This window comes from Triplophysa dalaica, chromosome 5 (assembly GCF_015846415.1).
Source record: "Triplophysa dalaica isolate WHDGS20190420 chromosome 5, ASM1584641v1, whole genome shotgun sequence".
NCBI lineage: Eukaryota > Metazoa > Chordata > Actinopteri > Cypriniformes > Nemacheilidae > Triplophysa > Triplophysa dalaica.
The window spans coordinates 9,852,291-9,880,211 of NC_079546.1; the positions used below are offsets into that span (position 1 = coordinate 9,852,291).

At 38.0% G+C, this 27,921-nt stretch overlaps 1 protein-coding gene across 3 annotated transcripts in view; it reads left to right on the forward strand.

Moving 5' to 3' along the window:
* nav3 (neuron navigator 3) overlaps nucleotides 1-24,281 on the forward strand; it is a 124,032-nt gene extending 99,751 nt beyond the window's left edge. For 2 of the 3 annotated variants that reach the window (XM_056747647.1, XM_056747648.1), the window contains 23 exons: nucleotides 1,079-1,230; nucleotides 1,326-1,514; nucleotides 1,598-1,650; nucleotides 2,498-2,518; nucleotides 3,433-3,456; nucleotides 3,900-3,923; nucleotides 4,129-4,206; nucleotides 7,780-7,863; nucleotides 9,904-10,015; nucleotides 10,223-10,344; nucleotides 13,213-13,388; nucleotides 14,456-14,609; nucleotides 16,399-16,585; nucleotides 17,582-17,676; nucleotides 17,763-17,858; nucleotides 17,941-18,109; nucleotides 18,201-18,436; nucleotides 18,837-18,991; nucleotides 19,430-19,501; nucleotides 19,678-19,874; nucleotides 19,977-20,095; nucleotides 20,186-20,389; nucleotides 21,538-24,281. In XM_056747647.1, coding sequence (XP_056603625.1) covers nucleotides 1,079-1,230; nucleotides 1,326-1,514; nucleotides 1,598-1,650; nucleotides 2,498-2,518; nucleotides 3,433-3,456; nucleotides 3,900-3,923; nucleotides 4,129-4,206; nucleotides 7,780-7,863; nucleotides 9,904-10,015; nucleotides 10,223-10,344; nucleotides 13,213-13,388; nucleotides 14,456-14,609; nucleotides 16,399-16,585; nucleotides 17,582-17,676; nucleotides 17,763-17,858; nucleotides 17,941-18,109; nucleotides 18,201-18,436; nucleotides 18,837-18,991; nucleotides 19,430-19,501; nucleotides 19,678-19,874; nucleotides 19,977-20,095; nucleotides 20,186-20,389; nucleotides 21,538-21,657 — 2,839 coding nt within the window. In that variant the 3' untranslated portion in view covers nucleotides 21,658-24,281. Of the gene's footprint in view, nucleotides 1-1,078; nucleotides 1,231-1,325; nucleotides 1,515-1,597; nucleotides 1,651-2,497; nucleotides 2,519-3,432; nucleotides 3,457-3,899; nucleotides 3,924-4,128; nucleotides 4,207-7,779; nucleotides 7,864-9,903; nucleotides 10,016-10,222; nucleotides 10,345-12,640; nucleotides 12,665-13,212; nucleotides 13,389-14,455; nucleotides 14,610-16,398; nucleotides 16,586-17,581; nucleotides 17,677-17,762; nucleotides 17,859-17,940; nucleotides 18,110-18,200; nucleotides 18,437-18,836; nucleotides 18,992-19,429; nucleotides 19,502-19,677; nucleotides 19,875-19,976; nucleotides 20,096-20,185; nucleotides 20,390-21,022; nucleotides 21,041-21,537 lie in introns of all 3 variants that reach the window. The other variant, XM_056747646.1, reaches the window with a different exon arrangement.
* Nucleotides 24,282-27,921: the final 3,640 nt, after the last annotated feature.

The window sequence follows — 27,921 nt, forward strand, 5'->3', positions numbered from 1 at the left end:
AAGTTGGATCTGACTTAAAATGGGCAAAATATTCTATAAATATTAAGGCTGTCGAACGATTAATCGCGATTAATCGCATACGGAATAAAGGTTTGTGTTTACATAATATATATTTGTACTGTGCGTATTAATTTTGTATTTATAAATGGAAAAACATACACATACATATCTATATATTTAGGAAATATTTATACATTTATATCAACTAATAATTGTTATAGTTATATTTTTATTAAATATATGCATTTATGTGCATGTGTTCATAAATACAAAATTAATATGTATAGTGCACCGACATATATTACGTAAACACAAACTTTTATTCTGGATGCGATTAATCACGATTAATCGTTTGATAGTCCTAATAAATAGACTTTAATAAAAGGACTGGAACAGAATTTATGGCACAAATCCAGTAATGTCTTGTATCGATGGCTTGTCGACAAACTGTTGATCACCGATATTTAAAATGTTGTTTTTTTCTGGCAAAAGCAGCCACAGCAGGAAAACAACACAATGCTTTTAACAATCAATTGAATATTCATAGAGCCAGGCGCTCAACATTTAAACTAAATTATACAGTACTGTCCAACCCACCGCTTTAAAGTAATCAGTCATCTATTGTGATAAGATAACCACGTTGAAATGCGAGTTAAATGACAATAGTTGTCAATCATTTGTAGTCTTATAGGTCACATGGTGGTATTTTAATACTAAAGGCTGAACAATGGTCACCGGTGACGGATGCGTTGATGTGCTCGCTGAAAACATTTGTGCTGGAAAGATCTGCGTGAACTACATTAAAAACTTTATTGAATTAAATGAACTGTCCTTCACCGCCTAAAGCTATTAAAGCAAAAGAATAGACGTGAGGCAGTGTGGGCTGTTGTCATTGTCATGTGTTATTACACAAATCATTTGTACACCCCATCACACCCACAGATTTAATAGGTTTAGCTTTAATAGACTTCCTTTTGTGCCTGTTGTCCAATAGCTTCAACTCATTTTGACATGCAGTGCATTGTGGTACTGTATCAGTGGAATTGTATGCTAAGCCAGTTTATTTCCTCTCAATCAGGTACCCCCCCTCCTCCAGACAGACATCACACGAGGAAGGAAAGGAATGGTTACGCTCACACTCCACTGGTGGTCTGCAGGACACAGGAAGTCCTCTTTCGCCACCGGGCACAGCTGGCACTAACGCTGGCAAATACCACTACTCAAACCTGTGTATGCTACCTCACTTTCGACCTATGTTTTAACAACCTTTAAAAATATACATTTTAAATATGTATGTCATATTCTGATATTTGTGTTGACTGCAGTGAGTCCCACCAATGTGTCCCAGTTCAATCTCCCTGGCACCAGTATGAGTCGCTCTAACAGTATTCCAGCACACGATTCGTTCGAGCTCTATGGGGAGGGACACGCTTTGGGCGGAAGCGCCACTTCGCTGGAGGAGCGGCCGCGTGGCATGAGTCGATCCGGCTCTTTCCGAGACAGCACAGATGAAGGTGTGACACGAAACACATCAGCAACTGTTTATTTATGAATATGGCTTTTAAATAATTTTATGGTGTCAATACTTTCTTTACAGTTCATGGTTCCTCTCTCTCACTGGTATCAAGCACATCATCTTTGTACTCGGCGGTAAGTGATGCTTTAGTCTTTACTAGTACCGGATGGGAACAGAAAAGCTTGCAAAACAGATTGTTCAGTATCAACACTCACCAGTCTGAGAACTTATCACGTCTGTCCTGTCAAAACCCGATTTATAGTGATCAAATTATTTGATGTGACGATTGTGTGCTTGACCTGAAAAAATATGACAAAATGTTTATTTTTTATGAATGATTCAATGATTATTTTATTTTTGCCCACAGCATTTTTGCCCATGTAAAGCCTTAAATCGTAACTTCCAAGTCACAGCAAATGTGCTTTTTAGTCTTTTTATAATTTTGTGAATAACAGAAGCATGTTTCTATCAGAAAACCAAAAGATCTCAGAACGGTATTATTGGTTCAAATTCCTAAATCTTGTTATATTTGAATTTGAGTCAAATCCTTTGAACATTCTTCCAATACTGTAACTCATTCTTATGCAGTATTTTGTTCATTACATGATGAAAACGAAACCTAAGTTTGATTTATTTCTCAATTCGAAGTTGCTTGCCTCACGTACAGTATGAGGCTATATACCTGCACATTTTATTCCTCTGTCATTTGTTTTATATTAAAAGAAAGGTGCAGATAAATCCAAATGGATAAATATAAACTCCAGTAACTTCACATATGCTGTTTCCATTTGCCTGGGCATGACAGAGTAATAACCTGAATAGAGCATTTGTTTGAATAGTTATGTTGAGCGTAGTATTCAACATTCACCATCTCAGCATAACACGAGCCTATTAATAGATATGAATGAACCCAAAAAAGGCTAATGGTGGCTCAGCGTTGTGACTTTGCCACTGTTTGAACACACATTTTCTTACTTTCAGGTGCTGGCCTTTTTAGACAAGGTAACTACTCATCACGCAGAGAGCCCGTTTGTATCTGTCCGTCACATTATTTAATACATGCAAACCCTAACAGTCTAACGTTATGCTTCAAATCAGTTACTAACAGGGGGTAACCTCAAATCTGATCCAAATTGCATAATTTTATTCACATCAAAATAATATGTATTTCTTATGCAGTATTTTTGTCTTGTTTACCTTAAAATGTGTAAATATGCTCAACACAAGATGTATTTACTTGACAAATTAGACGTTTTCTTTGAAGGGTGTAGTTCAGCCCAAATTTTAAATTCCGTCATTATTATTTCAACCCTATGTCAATTCAAACTTGTATGACGTTTTTTCTTCTGCAGAACACAAAAAAGATATTCTGAAGAATGCTGGGAACCGCTTACCAACATTCTTTAAAATATCTTCTTTCATGTTCTGCAGAATACAGAAAGTCACATAGATTTGAAATGACAAGAGCATGAGTATATGATGACAGAACTTGAGAAATCATTTCTTTGAGATTTCGACATGAATTTAAATGACATGCTTAAATCTTCACAATTTGGAAATGATGCAAGACAACCCAACAAAACTTACTTTAATATATTTTCTGTAAAAAAGGTAATTTTTCTCGTTTCTAAGGTAAATGTACGGGATCTTGATTAAACATTTGACAGTAAAACAAGACAAAATACTTTGGCAATCTTGTAATGTTTTCTATGGCTTTGTGACTTATGTTTACTGAAATTGACTGCAAAAGAGATGATATAATGCTTGGTGTGGAATGCAAGGAGTGGTTTTTTTATTGCCATTATCTATCTAATAGGAAACAGTTAAATCTGTGTGAATGCATAAAGCCTTTAAAGTGTTTGGGATGTGTACTGGGGTATTTTACCTGTGCTTTAACTCTCTGTTTTCTTCCACAGACAGAGGAGAAGGCTCATTCTGAGGTAAGGACAACCCATTACCGCCTTTCATATGTTTGTACCATGAGATATATATAAAATCAATTTTAAGTCAAACAGTGATACACTTTCACAAAGTCTAACATGAGGTGATACATTCACATGCATTTGGCAAATGAACAATTCATTAGTATTTATCTTCCCGATGACCTCGGTGTTACTAACACTAAACAACCAAATGGGCTACAGACACATTGGAAAATGGACAAACATATTCATAATATTTCTAATAATATTTATATATTCATTTTGTGTTTGTGTAGTTTTAATGTTCTTTGTCCTGTTTAAAAATTTGTCCGAGACTGATTTTCTAAATGCTCAATATATAACGTTTCCCTGTAACCGCTAAGAACTACTGCATTCCCGTGTTATGGATATCTACAAACATGCGACATTGAGTTAATTGTTCTCTTCTTTTTTCAATCAAGGGCCAAACTGTGCAAAATACAACAGTAAGTTCTCATTTTACATATACTCTCTACTAGCGTAATGCAAGAGAAAGTACCCCAAAGTCTTGCATGTGCTAGTGCTTACAGGCCATTGGCTGATATCTAGGTTCTTTTGTTACCATTAAGCGAGGAAAATAAAAGCATTATTTTTTCCATTGCCTCCGTGCACACAGAGGTTTGTAATGAGAAACTGCTTCTTCTCCAACAGCAAATCAGAAAACTACGCCGGGAACTGGACGCTTCGCAGGAGAAAGTAGCAACCCTGACCTCACAGCTGGCTGCCAATGTGAGTTTATGTTCACATTTTGGCATTTGGTAGACACTTTTATCCAAGGCAAAACACACACACATTGTATATAATATAATATTTGTTGCGTTATAATTTGAGTTGCACATTAAACACAACCCAGTGGTATTCCGAAGAGATGGACAGTCTGTCTGTAAAGCAGTGTGTGTCCCTACTGTGTCGAACCGTGTCACATTAGATTTCTGTGCGAAAGTGGGTTTGGAACGGGCCGAGCTCTATTCACATTCCGTCTCAGGAGTGATGAAGACAGGTGTGATGAAGCCCTCAATGTCTGAAAGTTTAATGAGGAGTGACAGAGCATGAGACAGCCGCCGTCTCTCCACCCGTCCTCCGTTGTGATTTGTATTTGCAAGGAGTTGTGTGCGGGAGAGCAGCTCTGAAGTAAATCTATTCAAGTCATACAAAAGTTGAGCGCTATGAAATGTTTACGACACAGAACTACTGAGCCTCATAACAACTTTTACAACTTTTGTGTTTCTGTTAAATCCCGGGGCTCCAAAACAATACAGCATTTGTTATGACAGGCTGTGAAGATGAAATTTCACGTCTTGACTGAGCTCTTAAAGGGACAGTTCAACCAAAATTTAATATGCTATCATTTGCTCACCCTCAAGTTGTTCCAAACTTGTGTTCGAGTTGTTGCAAGCTTCTATAAATGTATCTGTTCTTTTGAACACACATAAGATGTTTTAAAGGACGTGGAAACCAAACCGTTCTGGGGCACCATTAAGTCAATAGTGGCCCAGAACTGTTTGGTTCCAAACATTCTTCCAAATATGAATGCAGGTTTAAAACAACTTGAGTGTTGATGACAGAAAAATGCAGAATACCATTGCATTACAAGATATCCAACCAAGTGATGTTAATTTTTGAGAACAGCACTATTTCTAAGCAGGATATTTCACAACAAGAAGCCGGTCTGGTGTTTTTTTAATACTGTGATATCCAGATATACATAATCGTAGGCGTCTCTATAGTAAAAAGGCTACTAGAGTGGATTAAACCCTTAATCTCATGGGTCCAAATACGCACCTGTCAGCCTGCAGAGTTCTGTAGTGTGTCAGTGGGTATGCTATTGGTGTGAGAGAGATCTCGAGTATGGCTGTGGCTAACAGGGGTAGTACTCTTGAAGGGTCACTGTTCTGGCCGGAGCTAAACCATTATCCTGGGAAAGAAAAGTCAAAGAGCCAAATTCAGTTTCCTCAGACCTCACAGCTAGAAGACTACTGCATGTCTACAACGCCACACCTGGATGGCAGACAGGTGGGGTGATAACAGATAGCTTGTAGGGTTTTTTATAGTGTTTCTTTCTTACTTTTAAATATTATTTGTGTACAGTAATTTATATTTACTTATTGATCATATGACACATTATTGCTTCCATTTTTACTCATTAATTTATGATCAAATAAAAAACATGTCCACCCTGGGATTCGACACGCTGAATCTTTTCTGTTCGGTCTGTTTCAGGATGGTTGTTCTTTGAAAGTTGTCTGGGACCTGTGTGTATGGTTTATGGTAATGCTGGCTGTTTTAGGTGTGCTAAGCTGCGCTGAGGGACTTAGTGTGGACAGATTGTTGAAGAAATATAAATGGATGATCAAACTGGGCAGGGCAGGGCATGTTGTAAGAGTGTGTTTATAGAGGCACTCTGCTATTAGATGCAGTCAAGCATTTGGCATTTTGCCTCTTGGTGTTCGCTTGACTTCACTTTCTGGCACATCTTTGAAATACCAGCAACCCCAGGACTTCTACTTGCTCCACTACTTGCTCACATACATTGCCGAAAAAAGAAAAGACCATTCCAAATTTTCATTTCGAATCAGTATTTATAGATGAATTGTGGCCATTCTAGTCCAGTATATGTTGAATTCAACCTCAGAAGGGACATAAAGTCATCCAACAGCAAAGTGAAAGACTGACATCATGACAAGACACATGAAAACTGTGATTAAAATCAAGGTTATCACATAAAAAACACTTGAACTTTTCCTAAATACATGTACAAATATTACTGTCGTATTGCTTAAAAGTGAATATGAAAACATACAGAGCATCTTTTCTGTTATTTTGACCTACTTCCCTAGTTTTAATTTTCTGCAAATATAAAGTATATTTTCGTTTGAAAATTGGTAGATATATTGTTAGTAGTTCACAGAATGAAATAAAAATGATCATTTTACCTAAACACACACTTGTAAATAGTTAATTCAGAAAAACTGTAATGGTTCTTTAAAATGGTCTCTTAATTATTTCTGCAGCTATATATATATATATATATATATATATATAATATAATATAAAAGCACACAATTATTCTTATATTTAAAAGTTACTTAAAATATCTACTTCATCTATTAAACAGCCAATAAAATATTATGTTTAAACATAACAAGTTTGACTGGAATAAAGGATATGTGCAAGCCAGATTCAAACTCACATCTTCCGTATTAGCGCCATAGGTCCAAAGTGTCAACTAAGCACTACATTTTTTTACGTTTGAATTACTCGTTGTATTAAGTATTGTTTAAGTTGTCCAGCATTATTCTTACAAACAATTCCGACGTTAAAAGATCAACTGAATTTTTCACAGTATATTTGCATGATATGTTTTTGAAGGATTATTTCCAAGAAAAGAAACACGTGTGACTATGTGTATCCATGTTATATCCAACATTATCACATTAGATGTCATTCAGTGTAACAGAGGTCAGTTTTAGAGACGTCTCCCAAACCAAGGCCTGGGGGCTATATGTTCAGACCAGCCTGAGACATTGTGTCTCCTTTGAACTCCCTCTCAGTGTCTTAAACCTGAAGCATGCTTCAAAGCTTCCAGTCATTGTTCAATAGTTCACTCCGCATGGCGATGCGGTGGAGATCAGAGTTTCCCAGGAGAAACTGTCAGGAGGCTCAGACTCAGAGGATATGAGGAAATGTGATTCCATTTCCTCCCCAGATCCCCAAAGCATGCTTTAAGTTTTTATACAGGGGATGACCCTCACAGGTCTGTAAATCCACACTGTGGAGATAACAGGTGTAGACCAACGCATACTTTGGTTTGTTTTACACCAACATCACTAACACTATTGGTTTACAAAGTTTGTGTTATTGAAAGCACATCAGGAAATTTGAGCATGTTGGAAAGAAATGGCATAATGATAATACCATGATATAAATGTTTAAAACTATGATATTGCTTACATTTCATTCGGCACACTGGTAAGTGAGGTTGCTTGTGTTCCTTTGTGTTAAAATGTAAATGTGGCATAATGTATGTACATTAGAATAATATCATAACTTGTCATAAAATGCATTTTAGGGTGGAATGGCGACTTTGCAGTGCAACACATGCATACTACAGAAAGTAGTGTGGTCGTATGCTCTTCCGTCTTTATGTCTGTCTGTTTTTGTTACGTTCTTTTCTGAACAAACTCTGTTAAGAGTTTCAGTCCTTGAAGCGGTTTTGACCTCAAATTCTAACTTGATTGCCCTGTGGATTTTTGGAAACCTCTTATGGGAAACAGTGTTGAACTCTTTGTGCGGGTTTGACAGGCACACCTGGTGGCGGCGTTTGAAAAGAGTTTGACGAATATGACCTGTCGCCTGCAGAGTCTAACCATGACAGCAGAGCAAAAGGTGAGAAAAAGCACACGCAAACACATAAACATGTGTGCAGTATACTAAGAGTTTGTCATGTTGCTTTTAACCCTAAATTCATATTTTAAGATGTTATTCAGCATTTTTTTTTCTGGGTAAAACAACAGTATTTATTTACTGTATAAAGAGTCACTATTACAATGTCCATAAAATGACATTTCATGCAGTGTGTAAGGTTGCTTTGTGTGAAGGTACACAGTCAAGTTGTAAAGCCGAACTAGAACGAATTACAAAGTTTTTGGCTTGAGAAAAAAGGAGTCGACTCTGAATCACATGAACGAGTCGTCTGTCGTTCTAATCTCAGTTCGCGGTCGGATTTGCGTCACGCGGTGTAATATCCGCCTACCTTCCATTTGCGACACTGTGATGCTGTACGCATTAGACTAATCACAGCAGACTAGACCATCTGACCAATCAGATCCGAGTAGGGGGGGATTTGACAGATGAATCGCCGAACGAATCATTTAAGAGTCAGTCAAGTAGTTAGGTGATATTGCCTATTATTAGAAAATGAAAGTGCTTTTACACTTTATATGTACGTAAACTTGTTGTTGACCAAAGTAGGACCTTAAAAATCACAAAATATTTACTCTTTAATGTCTAATCTACCTATTTCAACTAAATGAAAGTAAATGTTCACCATGGCTGTCAATGCAGATTTTAAGTGAAAATGTTGACTAACTAAAACGCTGGGCTGTCAAATGGCTTCAGAATGTAGTTCTCTAGTCTAGTCAGTTTTAATGTGTGATAAAGAGCAGTGTAGACATTCTGCCTAATTTTCTTTTTGTTCCGTAAAAGATTCATTCATGCAGAGTAAATGTAAAATGAATGTACATTTATTAGCCAAAAAAAGGCATCATGTAAATGTGTCCATCTTAAAATGTGGAACTGCTCTCTTAATTTGCACAAAGTGCCCTCACGGACCTTATGAGTTCCTGCAGCCGGTAATCCCTTTTGAATAAACCATTAGAGATTACAAAGAGACGTCTTTGTTAAGAAGAAACCAACTTTCAGTCAAAGGAGAAACCCAATCGCAGACTCCTCAGCGGTTTTGGGAGTCCTGAGCTTCAGATTTGACCGTGGCCATAAAAAGAGGTGTGTGCCTTCATCACATGCTTGGTTCCTCGGCTCAGCAGGGCGCTTATCTCCACATGTGCTGTTTTGGCAGAAAAACATCTGATAGTGGGAAAAGACAGCTGGTGAAATGAGAGTTTGCATTTTGCATACAAAAGAGTTCGCTGTGGGAGAGACAAAGTAACACAGTTGCCATGTGGTTCACTTCCAGGCTAGTGATTCTGAATTAACGCTGATGGGATATTTTAAAGAGTAAATATTCCACGATTTTTTGGTCCTATTTTGGTTTATGTAGTGTCCAACAACAAGTTTACGTCCATACAAGGTGTAAAAACACTATTATTTTGTTTTAGTAGGCATTTATACTTACCTTACTTCTCGACTGATTCTCAAATGATTCGTTCTGCAAATCATCCGTCTAATCCTTTCCTTTCCGCCAGCCTACTCTGATCTGATTGGCCAGATGGTTTATTCTGCTATGATTAATCTACCACTCACAAGCTACAGTGTTTGGGGGAGAAAAGAGATGTTTTCGCGGGCAGTTCTAGGAAAACGTAGGCGGTGACTATCTGCAGTGATGTAAATCCGCGGCGGTTTGCGAATCAACTCAGTGGCGTGATTCAGAGTCGACTCCTTTTTTCCGAGCCAATAACTTTGCTATTCGTTCACCTTCGGCTTTACAATTTGGCAGACTGCTTAAATCCACAGACGGCAACATTACGCTGCATGAAATGTTATTTACATGATCGCATAATATTTACTCTTTAATTGATAGGGATTTACACAAACCCTTAAACATGTCGCTCCCCAACAATTTAAATATATGAAAGCCATAACAAAAACTTATGTCGGGCAACCACGAAAAAGACGCAGGCAACCAGAAATGCACCCAAAGGAAAGTGTTGTGTGCATTTACAGATATTCATTAAAATGTGTGTATTGTAGGAGTCCGAACTGGCGGAGTTGAGAGAGACCATCGAGGCATTGAAAGCTCAGAACACGGATGCTCAGACCGCCATTCAGGTGGCCCTCAACGGCCCTGATCACGTCCATAAAGGTGCCGCTCTTGTCATGCAACATTTCCTGTTCTTTATGTTAATGACTCTGTCAACTTTACATTCATTAACGCGCTCTTTAATGAAACACCGCCTAGTAATGAAGTGCATTGCTTTCATTCATTCTAAAAATAATCTGGCTCTTTAAAGGATTCATGCATACATGTGCATCACATATTGATTGTGTGTGACGTGTGTTTGTGCTGCAGATCTGAGGATCCGTCGACAGCACTCTTCAGACAGCATGTCCAGTATTAACAGCGCAGCGAGTCACTCCAGCATGGGCAGCGCCAAAGACGCAGATGACAAGAAGAAGAAGAAGAAAAACTGGGTGAGGCTTCAACACACTCACATCATGAGGCTTGTCCACACTCGGAATGATGACTATAATGAAAAAGCACTTTTAAAAACCAGGTTTGTTGTCTGGTATACCAGTCCTGGGATATGTTCCAAGGCTATTAAGGAGAAGACGATTGGGCATGGTGTTTTGAAATACATTACACTTATTCCTCTAGAAGACACTTTTATCCAAAGGAAATTGGAAATATGAGCAAGAGCAATAGATCCATGGTGAAAGCTAAGGCTGCACGATATTGAAGAACCCATGAGATAACTTCCTAAATAATGCAATATACATCACACTAAGCAATAGAATGATGTTTCAAGCTTGGAAAATCAATATAAACTATATTAAATATATATATAAAACTGAAAGATTAAAAATAATTATAGCCGACATCAATATTTCACATTCTTTCTGATTCTTTATCATCTTCACAAGTCGAAGCGGACACATGGCACTAAAATTATTAACATAACACTCATCTATATCAGAATCTACATCGACCAAAAAATGTGACTATACATTACGCACATTTTGAGATCCGGTTAATTTAAATTATTGCAATATCTATATTTACGATAATTCAATAACTTTATATATATTAGAGAAAAACTTAACAGTAGAGGAAACCTAAAATATGAAATATTCTGCCAATGAACTTGAATAATTCCTTTTTTTGCTTGTTTAATGCATACGCTTTTTTTCATTTTTTTTTTTTCCAAAGCATGATTTTATATCTTAAGTCACTTTTCCTGCCAAGTAAATGTTTTATTTTTATTTATTTAACATATTTTTAGAGAGGGTAAAAAAAACTTGTGAAAATCAGAGTTACAACTTCTTTTGACACCTTCACAACAATTATAAGTGTATGTTATGGTAAAAAGGGATGCAAAAATGACATTTTGAATATATTAAGTGTTTTTTCTTCAAGTCATCAATCTAGTAGTGGCATCTCTCCTCTCTCTAATCAAGGGGAAAAAAGACACGTACACATACAACACAAACACTTCCGTCATTTTACTCCCTTCCGGCTGCCTCCCCCTCTTTCACGCCCTATCTCACACTTTCTCTGTCTCTCACTTCTGCACCACACCGCCAGGGCAAGGACAGAGGACACAAGGTGAATATAACACAACCTAAAATTCTACCGCATGCCCCTATGAAGGATCCAACCTGCTCGTACCATTCTCCCCCTAGTGCTGTTTGGACAAACCCCTACACTTACTCACCCTATTGTTCAGTCCTTTCCCTTTGGAAAACTATCTACTTTGAGTAATGATCTCATTAAAAACGCCTTTTTGCACAAGTTTCAGTCATTACGGGTGATATATTTATGTTATTAGGACACAATTGTGCCTGTTTTACTTCCAGTCATCTACTCCAGTTCACTTCTCGTTATTTCACATCTTTATTGTCTCTTAACACTACCGGGCTGTTGTTTATTGTAATTTAGAGAGTGAATTAAGTGAAAAGCACTCGAGGTAAATAGCTGTGCGAAATAACATTGGCAGGGTGTGCGGTGGTTATTGCTACATTTCCTCGAGGGTGGCCCGGACGCTTGTAATGAGAGAGGAGCTTAAACCCAGCTCATAAATACAAATCACATCTTTATTTATGTGGCCATTAATTATTCATCTGCATAATTTGAGCTGGTGAGGTCCGTTCTTAAGCAGAGGAAAGAATAGAGGGATCAAGAAATAATGCATTTACCGTCGGGTTACTACACTTATATACTTACTATAACTACAAGGAAAACTTTTCAGAACAGTTTTAGGAACAGTCACACGTAGCTTTTTTTGTGAATAATGTGTCACAATATGTCACCAAGGTAACATTATTTAAAAAAATTATAAGTCATGAAGTTTGTTCCAGCTATTTTATATTCAAGTATATTTATTTTAATTGATATATTTTTTCTTTTGTAAAGAAACTTTTACTAAAAGTACGAAAAAAAAATCCTGACTCCAACCCTCTTCTTTGCTATGGCTGCAGAGAAAATTGAAAAAATCAATTACAAATATGACACAAATTTATCATCTCTCATCTGCATACACTGCTCCTGATAAAGTATAAGAAAATGGACTTTCTGTCTAATGCTGTCACTTCTTTAAAATGATTCATTTCCACACCGACAAACACAGTGAAAGACCTTCACAAACCACCACACTCCCTCACCCGGATCTAATCTAATAAACACTGAATAAATGATGCTGCAGTGTGTGAATATTCTGGTCCAGAGATGAAGGTCTCATCAATGGTAACAGTGAGTGTGTTTTGTCTTCAGGTGGCTGATTCCATCCCTGCTCAGGTCAGTGTTTCCAAATACTGCATCAGTGCGTCCGATTGTCTCTGATAAACCCCCTCACCCACAGCCCCCCTAATATTAAGCTTTACCATAAAAACGTGTGCATGATACCAGCATTCCCAAATCCCGATGACTGCCGGTATGTTTCTGCTGTTTACTAATGGCCAAATTTGCTTGAATAACAAAGTGATGAGATAAAGAGGTGATGTGCCGATCAACATTGTGACCTTGTTTTTAAAGAGGTGACATGATCCATTTTTGAATAAAACCATTCAACAGCTTGCCACGATTGCAGTCAATGGCATCCAAACCCTAATCTCTTCAGTATTATTAATGATAGATGTTATGAAGTTACTAAAATACTTTTTGAATAAAAACATATTACACACCATGCATAAGATATCACATAGTACATTTTCTAAAAAAAGCTATTTGTCTTTTTAGCGTACTGTGTAATTCTTGCCTGACCACAAAATGGTTTAAATTGAATGGTAAGAGGATAGTTGCTCATCATATTACATTCATGGTTGTTCTGTGGTTTTCTCTTACAGTTGCGAAGCTCCTTCAAGCAGGCCTTCAGCAAGAAAAAGACCAGCAAGCCCCAATCATCCCATGACGAAATCGAGGAAATGACCGACTCCTCCATCCCCTCCTCACCCATACTACCACACACCAACAGACAGACTAGCATCACCCAACCACTCAGATCATCACCATCTACCACAGAGTGAGTACAACCACACATACACACACACACACACACATAAAACCTCATTACCATTAAGATGAAAGTGACCCCCGACATGCTTTTAATTTTATCGAAGGCTTTGTGAATTCTTGCAGAAGTCTTCCAACCCATCATATCACCTCTTCTTTAATCACACATACTGTATATTCTGTCCATGTCCGTCAATGTTGTGTGTCTTTAGAAAGTGTTCTTGCGATAGCAAGTCCTCCCCCCTTTGGATGCCAAAGAAAAAGTCAAACGGTCATGTGGTCTACAAGCACAGATCTCGGTAACAGGCACAGTGTGGCATGCTGGGAAGGGTTGAGAGTGTGCAGTGATACTTTAAAGCTGTTCTCATTAACAAGATTTCTTTCCCTGTGTTTGAGTTAAATGCACTTTGTGTGATCCTTTAAAGACAATCCAATCCAGGCAGCAGTGAGTGTAAAATTTAACTTTACCGAGTTATAAAAACCGAGAGATTGTTACATGACGATTTTATTTCGATTATTTAGTTGCTCTTACTATACTTATTTACTGCCTGTGCTTGAAAATGACCAACATGAAGAATTCCCACATCGTGATGGCAAATTCTGCATTATATTCAACTCGGAAAGACGGATTTTCCATCTACCAACTGTAAACGTGCAATAAAAATTGGAAAATCACTCCTGCAGGTGTATGATGACATCATTAGAGACATCTAGTAGTTGGAATATCCTACAGCCAATGTTGAATAGAATACAGAATATGTCCCACACACAGATAAAACACAAAGTCCAGAGTGTGAAATCTGTCAAACCTTTCAGGAGTGTTTTTGTTATTAATTTTGTTTAAAAAATGTATTATTAACCCCGTGTTAGGGTAAAAAAAGGACAAACCCAACAAATGGTTTGTGTCCACCCAACAATATGTTAAAACAACCCAGCATTTTGGGATGAAACAACTAAACATATATTCATTTATAACCCAACCGTTGGGTTTGTCCACTTTTGACCCTAATGCTGGGTTGAAAATAACCCAACACTTTTGAATGTGTAACACTTTCATTATGTTGTGTGTTTGTGCAGATTGTGTGAATGCACAGAGGCCGAGGCAGAGATTATCCTACAGCTGAAGAACGAGCTGAGAGAGAAGGAGTTAAAGCTCACGGATATCCGACTGGAGGCGTTAAGCTCGGCCCACCACCTGGACCAGATACGAGAGGCCATGAACCGCATGCAGGTACACAAACTCACACGCACACGTATGCCTGTTAACTCACCAAATTTCTACAAGAGCCTCTTAAATGCTGATTCGGTGTCTAGGTGCAATGCAGGGATTTATGGGCCTGCAAGGAAATCTCTGTGGTTTTCAAGTACATTTTGTACCTTATGCGCATTATTCTTACAAATAGCAAACCATATAAATAGTGCTATTATGAAAAGTATTTCAATGTGCAATGTCTAAAAGTCTAAAATTATATTTTGACTGCAAGAAATAACACTTAAACATTTGATGTTATACACTATTTGGCCATGAATCAACTAGAAGAACATTTGTGGCATCCACCATGTTAATTCCTTGTGCAAAAGGTCAGATCTTTGGAAAACTGTTGAAGCATGCTGGGATAACACGGATCATCAGCTTTGGCACAAAATTGAAGAGCAGAAACCCGCTAGTCGCGTCTTGCTCAGTGTTAAGACTGATGGGGTCCGGAAAAAGTCTTGCAAGTCATTTATACGCCATTGCTTGTTGCTAAAGGGTCTGGACTAAATCTCAAATGTGTAACAGAGGGGTCGAGTGATTTGGATCAGAAAAACAGTTGTTAAAAGGCCACGACTTCTGAAAATGCCAAGATAAAACAAGCCAGACAAGAGTTGACCTTACTCTAGAAATTTGTGTCTGAGCTTCTTAGCACCGATTTGAAGAGACAGGCACACAGATTAATCTACAGATTAACAAAATCCTTCGACTAACTTCTCACAGTCATTAAATGTGTAAGAAACAGCTCTAAGACAAACCTAATAATCCTCTCAACATGTTACTAATAAGTGATTAAGCTTATAGAATAAATTGAGGCTGAAAAAGCTTGGCGGATGTTTAAAGTGTGTGAGAAATTGTAGTCTACAACCAAAAATTGTGCATTGTTGATTTTAGGTTTTTAGTTAGTCGTATACTATTGTAAAAATAATATATATGTTTATATATTAGACAACTCTCTGGAACATTTGATTCTGAATGGTCATACACAAAATTTCAAGGTTTGTTACCTCCTGATAACAACTCAAATTAACAACACATCGCTCATCTGGTTACTGTGAGTCATATTGACCGGTACTTCTCTAATGTGTAATGTGTAACTCCGCTGTCTCTTTTCTCATACCTTGCGTTTAAATTTGTTACAAATGAGATATTAAATCAATATTTTGTATCCAGTTATATTTTCATATGGTAAGGCAGGTGTTTAATAAGCCAGATAATGTACATTCAGCCAAAATAAGATACAAGATTTATTTTGCACCTCAATGTACATTATCACTTATATAATGAATCGTTTGTGACCCTGGACAACAAAACCTCAAGTCTTATGGGTCAATATTTCAATAATCTCAAAGCTGAATAATTAAGCTTTCTATTGATGGATGAGTTGTTAAGAATTGGACAATATATGGCGGAGATACAGACTTTTATAATTCTGAAATCTGAGGGTTCTAAAAAATCAACTTTAAAGTTGTCCATCAGAGGCACTGTACCAAGCCATCCACTCACAAAAATAATGTTTATATACTGTATATTTAGGGTAGGAAATATACAAAATAGCTTCACAGAATATTATCTTTATTTAATATCCTAATGATGTTGGGCATAAAAGAAAAATCGATAATTTTGACCCACACGTGGCTTTTCAAATTTTCAAGACTGGTTTTGTGATCCAGGGTCACATATTTATGTTTTTTAAGTTAGTTAAACAAATACATAGTTCTGTTGACTGTTGCTCATGTTTTTACATTGCCTGTTGTCTTCCATACAGAATGAGATTGAGATGCTGAAGGCGGAGAATGACAGACTGAAATCCAGCGGCAATACCACGCCCGCTGCCACACCTGCCAAAACAGCCCGCCCTCCTTCCGAAACCTCCAGCACCTCCTCCTCATCCTCACGCCAATCTCTGGGGCTGTCGTTCAACAACCTCAACATCAGCGACACCATTATATCAGGTCAGGCTTTGATCCACGAGTCAAATGCTATTTGAGTAACACACATTTTACAATGGAGTGCTGCAGGGTTGACATACAGTATGTTTGTAGGCCATCCCGGAAGATAGCGGCGTGCTTGTTCTCTCAACCAAAGGCCAATGGATTTTTCTCAGACTTCTGACACAAACATAAACAGATATTTAGCTGTGATTTCAGACCTTATTTCAAGCATGTAACCAAAAACCCATTCAAATAACCCAATCATTTTGTTACTAAAATGTTAACTCACCTTTCAAATTCCGTTTTACATAAAACATTGTGAAAAGCAAATATAATACACTCTTCGACTGTGTCTTTTTAGCCCAAGATTTCATTCAGACGTACAGTACGAAGTGCAGTGTAGATTTGCATATGGCTGTATTGATGGTTCTGGGGTGGCGTTAGCTAAAGCTCCGTCATGAGTAGGACCATTTCCCAGCTGCGCCTAAAGAGAATAAACGCAGTGAAGAGTGAAATGGCTTCTTTTCTTTAAGGGAAGATTTGGGCTTCCGGCCACGTCTCCAGTCCGCCCGGCGAGGCCTCGTGTTAGCTGCGGCTAATTAAAACCAGTGGGTTGGGAGTTCTCTCTCGGGACGTTGGACTGTTTAATTGATGGAGAGATGTGCGGAGAAGCGCTAGAGCGTGGGCTGATGAGAGGGCGGGGGGACGTTATCACTCCTCTGCAGAACGCCGTGCCAAACGAATAAAAAGCATCCCTCTACAGTGCGCATCAAAGCTTTACTCCTCCACTAACAGCCTTCTTCATGTATTCAAAACCCTGTTAAAACCAAACAGCTCAACCTCGCGGACAACAAAACTTTAAGCGCTCGGCGTTTAGCCGCACTCAAAGCTGAACATTGCTCAGCATTTTCCGAGTCCCATGTTGGTGTTGAAAAGGTTCACGTCCCCCCCTCAGTCAATGACTCATAAGAACTTGGATTTATGACGCGAGCGTAACTTTTGCATTTGTGCGCACAGATCTATTGGATGATGGCTATGAAGGGAACCTACGCAAAGAGGGTAGGAGCGTCCGTATAGTGGTGACCATCATCAGTGACTCCAACAAGACCAAGGTGACTGTCGTTTGAATATTTGTATCTATGTGTATGAATATCATGCAGTTTGAAAGTCAAATGCTCATTTCCACCAATCACTTAAGGCTTTGCAGAAGAAAGAGTATCTGATCGGCTCCATTGGTGTCAGTGGGAAGACAAAGTGGGATGTGTTGGATGGCGTAATCCGACGTCTGTTCAAGGTAACACTTCATAATCAGCCTCTTGCGAAATGATTTATTTACACTTCAACTACTATACCTAATGTATATGTGTCTCCTTTAGGAGTATGTGTTCCGCGTTGACCCATTGACCAGCCTGGGCTTGAACTCGGATAGTATAGTGTGCTACAGAATGGGGGAGGTGGTCCGATCTCACTCCTCTGAGGTGCCTGAGCTTTTGCCCTGTGGGTACCTAGTGGGCGACAACAATGTCATCACAGTGAGCCTCAAAGGTCAGGAACCTCAATAGGTTCTTTAGGTTCCTTAATAACATATGTCAAGAGCACACAGGGATTTCCAATAATTGGTTTTGTTTTTATGTAGGTGTGAAAGAAGGCAGTATTGATGATTTGGTGTTTGACACACTGATTCCTAAACCCATCATTCAACGCTATTTAAACCTGCTGATGGAGCACCGCAGAATTATCCTCTCCGGCCCCAGTGGAACTGGCAAGTCCTACCTAGCCACCAAACTAGCTCACTATATTATCTCCAAGACTGGAAGAGAGGTGACAGACACGAACCTGGCCAGCTTCAACGTGGACCAAAAGTCCAGCAAGGTACATATATTTCTGCATATAACAGAAACATACCTTACATGACACGTTAACATCATGTTGAAACATAATTATTGAATTGTAATGTCTGTTAGAGGAAAAGTTCACCTTCAAAATGAAAATTCTGTCTTTATTCACACGCTCCATTGTCATTTTATACCCGTATGACTTTCTTCTGCAGAACATCAAAGAAGATATGTTTTTAAAAATGTTGGTAACAGAAGACCGTTGGTCCCTATTCCCTTGTCAATGGGCACCAACGCTTTTTGGTTATCAACATTTTTCAAAATATTTTCTCTTGTGTTTTGCTTTCCTTACTTTAATTCCTTACTTGCCTTTTAAAACGTGTGTGTCACTGTCTTCATGTCTAACCCTTTGTGTGTTTTGCGTTTGTTAAAAGCAGGATCTTCGACAGTACCTCTCAAGCCTGGCCGAGCAGTGTAACACAGAGAAGAGTGAGACCGAGCTGCCAACTGTAGTCATCCTGGATAACCTCCATCACATTGGCTCCCTCAGTGATATTTTCAATGGATTCCTCAACTGCAAATATCACAAATGGTGATGATCACAACTAACATAACATTTGAGAAATGCCATTGTGTTCTATTTCTAATGAGATGCCAATGGCATGATAGAGTTACCTTCTAATACTGTATCCAGCTTTAAAGTCAGCATTGCATGTTTACTTTATGACTAACCCAATCCCAGAATGCACTGAATCTAGTTCATTAGAATTGAGAGGAATGGCAATTATAAATATGGAAACATTGAAAGGGCATTATATTGTACTGGACTAAATGCATTAAAAAATCCATCATGCACTTTGCCTGAAGAGCTTTTCGTGCGGTGCCTGTAAGTGACTGTTAAAGTAATGTGTCTTTTGTTTACGTTCTATATGATGTTAAGACCTCCTTATTCAACAATTATGTAGTATAATAATATTTACAATAATAACGAAATACAAATGCTTATGTATTTCCAATTTGTCTCCTACAGCCCTTATGTCATAGGAACCATGAATCAAGGTGTTTCCTCATCTCCAAATCTGGAGCTGCATCACAACTTCAGGTATTGTGCTAAAACATTTTGCATGTCACCTAAACATAAACAACAAACAGCATTCTATGGTTGCTGTTATGCATTCTCGTCACAAGGGGGCTGTCAGTGATCAGATTTTGCAGTTCTGTTTCTCATACGCCACGCACGCAACCATTGACATATTTTCTCAATTGTTAACCCCTCAGGTGGGTGCTGTGTGCCAATCACACCGAGCCGGTGAAGGGCTTCCTGGGCCGTTTCCTGAGAAGAAAACTGATCGAGACTGAGATCGATAAGAACATGCGCAGCAACGACCTCATCAAAATCATCGACTGGATTCCTAAAACCTGGCAACACCTCAATACCTTCCTGGAGGCTCACAGCTCCTCAGATGTCACCATCGGTAACGGCCGGAGGCTTTATAACACATACAAGCCAATTAACACGTTTGATTAGGTTTTAGTGTCGGGACGAGAGGTGAAATATCTAATCATATCGCTTCTAGGTCCTCGGCTGTTACTGTCCTGTCCAATGGATGCGGACGGTTCGCGTGTGTGGTTTACTGATCTGTGGAACTACTCTCTGGTGCCGTATCTACTGGAAGCAGTAAGAGAAGGGCTACAGGTATATATGCAACCAGTTATAGCTAACTCACACATTTTTGTATTCTGTAAAAAACAATATGTTTCTTATCCGTTTGGCTCATTGCTTTAGCTGTATGGTAAGAGGGCGGCATGGGAAGACCCTTCCAAATGGGTGATTGACACCTACCCCTGGAGCTCCGCCTCTCTGCAGCACGAAGGCCAATCACTTCTGCAGCTAAGGCCGGAGGATGTGGGATACGACGGCTACATCTCCTCTAAAGACGGTGCCGCCTCCAAACAAGTATCTCAGAGCGATACAGAGGGAGACCCACTGGTAGATATCACCTTTATAATGCACAGCTTACATATTATAGGACATGTTTTCTAGACTAGACTAGAATCTGCCCAAGAGCAGCAAGGTGAAACATGGGCAATATTTCGGAAGGGTAAACTAGTGGGCAGTTTTGGGGCTATTTGGATCTGTACATTGAATAAAAAACTGGAGTTTGTCTAATTTTTCCTTTTACAAAACAGCAAAAATGACAAATAACTTCTTTGTTTTGATCTATTTAGTCCATGATGAATAAAGACACATACTAATAAAATAAGTACCAGCTCCGATAACATGCCTAGAATAGATCTGTGTTTGTTTTCAACTTGTGTAAATACCCCCAGTCCTATTTCTAATGTCTCCTTATATATAAATGCACTGCCACAAATATCCTCTAGGTGGCACTACTTACACTAAAATTAAAACATTCAAACTTCTTCATTTCAATTTTTGTTAATATTAATATGTAATTTATCAAGAAAAACACACAATTTATGCATATATATGTTTTGGTAAAAAAAACTATCATTTAACCAATAAGATTCATAAGAAACTACGGTTGTGTAAATATTTAGAATGAGAATTGTCAAATGTGTCTCATCTTGCTGTCTCTCGTTTCTGCTTTTCTGAGAACAGACGTTCAGAGATTATAAGGTGACACAACTGCTGTTGTTTGTTTAAATATCAATGAATAGTTACCTACTGTAGTTCAGTCTGATAGCTGGTTGTGTTTATAGACAAAATGATTTGAATGTTTTTCCCTCTTTCATATCATTGTGTGATTGTGAGTTACGTATTTTTCTGTTTGTGTCTGTTCTACTTTGTGTCTTTTACTTTCATTTTATATGTACATTTCCGCTATCTTAAGCGACTGTGTTTCATAGTTTAATTGTGAATCAATATAATGGATGTTGACTCCTGACTCCTGACTTCCTGAGTTTTGTGTCTGTGTGGATGTGAATATGACTAGTATCGCTGTCTTTGGTGTAATACTGAATGTACTGGACGGTTGCATGTTCTTTCCAGTTTGTTTAACACCCACCAGTGTAGCATTTTTTTGCGTATCATAGATACACAATATAACTAAAATATGATGCAGAGTAGCGTTTACAGCCATGGTAACTTCTATTTCCTTCTTTCTTCCACATCAGATGAACATGCTAATGAGGCTACAGGAAGCTGCTAACTACTCCAGTGCCCAAAGCTGTGACAGCGACAGTGCCAGTCACCACGACGACCTGCTGGACTCCTCACTGGAGTCTGCCCTCTAAGCACCGCCCCATTAGAAGAGGAATTCTTCTGATTGGTTAAAAACAGAGTAAAAGGTCCACAGGGACTTGTGAGAAAATCCAATGACAGGCCTGCCGGGAGATTTCATACCTCTAGTGGTAAAATGATGCGGCGTCCAGGATACGGATGAGATAAGGTGCTGACGGCACACACGAAACACTGGAGCGTGTGTGTGCTTATAACATAACGTAAAAGACAACTGGAATTTAAATCTGTCGGGTTTTGGAGATCCACCTGAAACATGTTTACAGAGGCAGGTGTCTATTTTAAATTCGCTGAGGTGCACAAAACTAAAGGGAAACATTCTGAATTCTGACCTCGGCAAACCTAGGTGCTGCAGTGGTGCCAAAACCAAGTCTGGTTTACACTCGTCTCTCCAGCGGCACTCATGAAACGCCTCTAATCAACAAGCACAAAGGTGCATCGTGTCATTACCGCTACTGTGAAGTCATATGCAGATTTGCAGATCTCCACCAATCGATTCACTGCCAAGCGTATAGTGACCCGGGGCACTCCAACACCACAGAATGCGGCTTAGTCTTTCATTCGAACCCGCGGCTGTGCTTGCAGTCCCCTCTCTCTGCTGGTATCGCTTGTTGGAGAGTGTACCGGCTTTGTCAAAAAGGCCCGAAAATGGTGCTTTCTCGCTGCCTTAAATGTGCTGAGGTCTAAAGACATTTAAACGTGGTGCCACTGTCTTTTCGGAGAAACGACAGTGTAGGACAGACCTTTACCATCAACATTTTCCAATGAATGCCACGTCCACATATTTTATTTTTGTTACAATTCGCGTGCTATCGTAAAACGCCATTATAAGACAGTCCAAATGTATAAAGAATTAAAAGACGATATCTTTATGTAATCCCAGCTGAGCTGGGATTCACTCGAATTGAGAGCACAAACCCGACCCGTCGCTTCGCTAGCATGCTGTTTTTATCGCTGTATGTGCGCCGGGAGACTGTCGATATTCTCCACTGCGCGTCCGCTTTTGTGTGGTCGAATTTCACTCATCCTTTTTTATTTCGATTGCTACGTGGGTTTTGCACAGTTGAAAAGGTGATTGTAAATATCCAAGTCTTGCACAGCCTTTTAAAGATGCACTCTGCTCAGTCCGTATTCCGTTTCCTCTAGTCTAGCATAACGCTCTTGTGAATTACGAAAGAAAAAAGCAAACCAGCAACCCGTCCGAACCTTGTATGTCTTGTAACTGGTTATTATTACGAAGCTCTAAACTGTACAGTGAGAAGTGTTTTTTAAATTCAGAAAACTTTAGTGACAATTTAATGTTCAAGGGCGCAAAATCATCAAAACTGGTTCTATCAAAGGCATCAGATCCCCACTGTATGTAAGCTTCAGTACACTGTTACAATTCCTATTTTGCAGTTTCTAGAGACAGTGGTCACAACAAGTATATGGACACTTATGCCACACTTTGTTGCATTATATAACAAAATAGCAAAGCAAGTGGCAAATGGCATGAAATAAGTTAAGCTTTTACAATTATATAGATTAATATGGTTCAAAATAAACAGAAAGTATTTGCACTTAATTTATGGATTAATATGACCATAGCTAACATATGTGGTTATTCTGATAGTACATATGTGTCACTTTAAAGCAGATGTTAAACAATCCAATGTAACTTCTGAATTGCCATTGTTGTAGTCGGTTGCGTAAATAAATGAGAATAGTTAGTTTTGAGAAGAGCATTTTTTTGCAGATGCCACTTGGTTTGACATTATGCAATTTAATGCAATGACATTTGTATGTTTTAAAGCATGGCGTAAATGTCAAAATACTGTAAACTGCTTCTGATTTTTCAAAAAGGTTTACTCATTTTACTGTGAAAGAATTTTATTTAAGAATATGTTAAGAGTTTGCACATGTTTACAATAACTGAATCTATGATACCTTGTTTTACACGGTCAGTAGGTACAATATATAACCCACAGTACAAGGTGCTACAGTCGAACTCATCGGAAACGTTGTGATCATATTTGATAGAGTCCAGCCACACCCTTCGACTCAAACTGACCATCATATTACACAAAGTAACACATTCTTAACTGCCGCTATGGTTGTAAACTTTTTTTTGCACCATTTTGTTGATTCAGGAAAGTTTTTTTTTTTCCTTCAGCACGACAACGGTGCTACATATGTTACTTTTAAACTCTGTGCCTGATGCTTTGCTTGTCAACCTCTGGTCCTGTTCAGTGTGAAATGAACAAAAACTCCATTTATAAGAAGTGCAGTAAAGATTTTAAACTGCCTATCAGTCCCTAACCTCAAAACAAACACAAATAGTGATTGTCCTTGGTACATTTCTTTTCTTTTTTTATTTCCTTTTTGAAATTGTATTGATCTTGTTATGGCAAACACATCTCTCTGTGAGCGCATAACATGTAACTACTTTCAAAATGTTTCTTTTCATGTGGAACATTTGTTGGTAGATGTTTTATATTTTGTACATTTGTAAGTAACATATCATGTAAATAGAAAGAGACCACAATTTAAATCATCTGGGGGATTTTGTAGTCTTTGTAAAGCCCTAATAAATGGTATTTGGTGTCACCTAACCATTGAGTGTTGGTTCATTATTTATATCTTTTTAAGTGAAATCATTTTAATATGCGTTGTTTTAAAAATATATATTTGTCATATTCTGTCTGTTATTAATTAAAAAATAAATTCTGTTCATATATAATTCACTCATGAATCTTATTGTGCCGTTTTGTGGTTATGAAGTGTATTGCACCACTACAATGTGGCCTAAGACTTATTTATTGACTAAACTAATAAAATACCTTATGTCCAAATCCAAATAAAACATACTTTGTTGAATTAGGCATCATGCATTGCAGATTAATTTACTCAAACAATAATAGAGCTAAAGAAAGAGGAATTGAAACTAGTTTTACCCACATTTTAGAATAGCACTGCAAATTCTATAGTTTAGAGATGGAGGTCCTGCCTTTTGATTTTAAAAGTCTAGGTTCAGAGTATAAAACAAACAACAATAAAAAAATTATATAATAATTAATACAGAAATAATAATAATAAAGACAAACTAAATCTTAATAATGAATAAATAAAGAACATAGATTAAATAAAAACACCCAAAAGTGAGCATAAAGTTTTGATATCCTTTTTGTTACAAGAGGTAAATAAGGATTTAATATAAATCTTAACATCTTTTTAAAAATGGGAAAATGTGGGGTCAATGTTTTACATTTGTGTATAAAGAATTTTGCAAGCATTTTGCAAAGAAAGTGCACATTTTTTAAATTTAAAGAACCAAACAAAACAATTTTAAAGTAAAGCTCGAAGTCATCATGTATGGATTTGCCATAAACTGGCAAATGTCTTGCCAAACATTTTCAAGTATGAAAACACTACAAAAAAATAAATGCTGAAGAGTCTTTGGTTGTGAATCACAGAAAGTACAATTCACATCTATATTTAATAAAATTTTGACACAATAAAATATTTAACCGGATAATATTGATGAAGAAGCTAAAAGGAAATCTCTTTAATCTTATTTATTAATAGATACTTGTTCCTAAGAAAAAACAGTGGATAAAACCTTGAAAAATAATATATGAGCCCGCCAAATCACAGAGATGCCAATTCGCACGGGATTAAGATCACAGACAAACTCTGCTGTTATTTCAAATGATTAGAGCTCCCCAGGTAATACTAATCTTGTGCGAATAGTGCTCTGGGCACATCAAGCGATCTCTAACAAAGCAATAGTGACGCATAGTACCAAAATGTTTTAGTTTTAAGATTGCTGCACCATTCAATCGGATACAATATTGACGGCACAGCACAGCTTTTTTATTTTAGTCTCTCCACAAATCCGGTGTCGACCTGTGCCTTGTTCACAAAGGAATCTGGCGTAATGTTTTAATCACGTGAGCTGGAACGTATTTAAGAATAAACTTCAACCACGCATTACTAATGTCGGAAACATAAGGAAGGCTATGCAGCGACTGTGTTCCTCCCTGACTGTACAATATTCTGCGATCTTTAACGGCATGTTTAGGGCTTTCTCTCTCTATCTGGTTCTGTGCAACTTGTTTTACCTCAGTACTGTCATGCAAGAGCCAGTGGGCGGGGCTAGAGAGGTAGTCGTTGATATTCTTCTGTGGAGGCCGAGCTCAACCTGTTTTAGATAGGTGGACTCTAGGACCTGCCGTTTGCTGGGTCTGGTGCCAATAACAGTTCTAATTTCAGTACCAAGGGCATTTTCAGTTCTGACACTTATAGAATGTTTACTTTAATACGATTCCCTTTTATATAACAAAAGCATGGGTTAAAATTGATGTCTTAATCCATCGCCCCTTTATTTTTACCAAACAATTGATTCCCATTCACAAGACTCACTGACACTCATTTGTCGCCACCTGTTGGTGTGATGTGATAAACTGACTCCGGTGACTGCACGAGTTTGTGCTTCTTTGAACGTGTCTCTTTAGGAACAGAATAATTTTTGCAACTGGGGTTACTTAAATTTAAGACAAAAAGTTAAGAAGAAATATATTTGATGGAATAACCCGTTTTTATCACACCTATAATTGGCATGCTCTCTTTCACATTGCTGTTGGGTGACTTTGTCACTCCAGAGGTTTGCTTTTCTTGGAATTCATCAGACACTGAACTGGAATCACGTGTAGTGCACATGCAATATAAACATGATTAAACACACATTTGGAGTAGTCTATTATGCAGTTATTGTAGTAATTTATTTAGGGGTGGGGATTCATGATTCATGACCCTGTGCATTTGGGTCAACATTTCTATTTGGAAATTCTCTTTAAATAATATTTACACAAATATGAAAAAGGTCAAAATGTTGACGAACATAGATGGCACTCAACCTAGTTGCATGTTTTCCCCTGTATGATAACCAAACCCTGGCTCCACAAAGTGTTTAAAGCAAACTGCACGGTACGTTTTATAGACAAATGACAGGTGGATAGGCTATCTACATCTTCACTCAAACATAAAGATGATTAAACTGATTTTCCTGGAACCATCTGTTTAAATCTATAATGAATGTCTTTCTGTTTTTCTGAAGCACATCAATAACTATAATGTGCTTTGCTTGAAATGATATCAACAGGACTAATAGTAATTTCTGATCAGTGGTGCTACCCCTGCCTGGTGATGAAAGCTATTGTACGCAAGAGTAAAATGTCATATTTGAATGATTATTTTAAGATTACATGTGACTTTTTTTAGAGGAAAAAACAAAATACTTAAATACATTTAATTAAAATACTGCCTATATCTGATTATGAAATTGTTAGCTTTAAAAGTTATCTTTTTAATTGCCTGTTAAAGTTATAACAACACTCTAAAATCTTACATCAGCTGTCCCATATGTTCTGTGTCTTTAAGATTTTTAACACTCTGGAGCTTGCTCCAGCTTTAGTTCATGTGTTAATTTGCGAAGTACTTCACAACCTATTGGTGCCACACAGATATAACAAAACCACGCATTGGTCGCTGCATTGCACATCAACCGCACTGTCATTATAGTAAATGCTGCACAAATAATAAAAAAAACGGATCAGCATTACCATTATGGGTGAAATAATTGCACCAAAAGCCTCAATTAAAGCTAGTGATGCACCAACATTTCGGCTGCTGAACATTTACCATTCCATTTTTGTTTCAGACGAAACCAATTTTGCCATAGCCGGCCTAAATATCTAGCGCCTGCACCTCTCAGTTCAGTGCTCACGCTCACTGAAGCTGTTGGACGATCATTTAAGTGCACCATAACAAGCTAAAACTAATATACATAACAAGAAAAGCTCAAGACCAGTGGACAGAAAATCACATGCAAGCTCTGTGTGAAAGCGACTGCACTGACTGCCTTTGTTTCTTTTATTGTCAGTAACACATCGGACTCTCTGACCACTAGGCCACAACTGCTACAAAGGACCGTCCGAGTGAATTTAGACACTTAGTGCACTGTGATTTCCACCAGCTAGAGTGTACATCTTTTTACTCCAATGCATCATGGGATTGAATGAATGACCTCAATAATATCCACTGTGAATTCGGACACCACTAAAAATGGATGTCACCTCAAATAATGCACCGTATTAGGGCAAAGGGGACTAATTCGGACACAGCATAATGTTCAGGTTTTGTCTGTACAAAGATGTCATCTCTGTAGCACCCTATGCTGAATGTTCTAAGGGACTTCAGTGGGCATTTAAAGGCAAATAGAG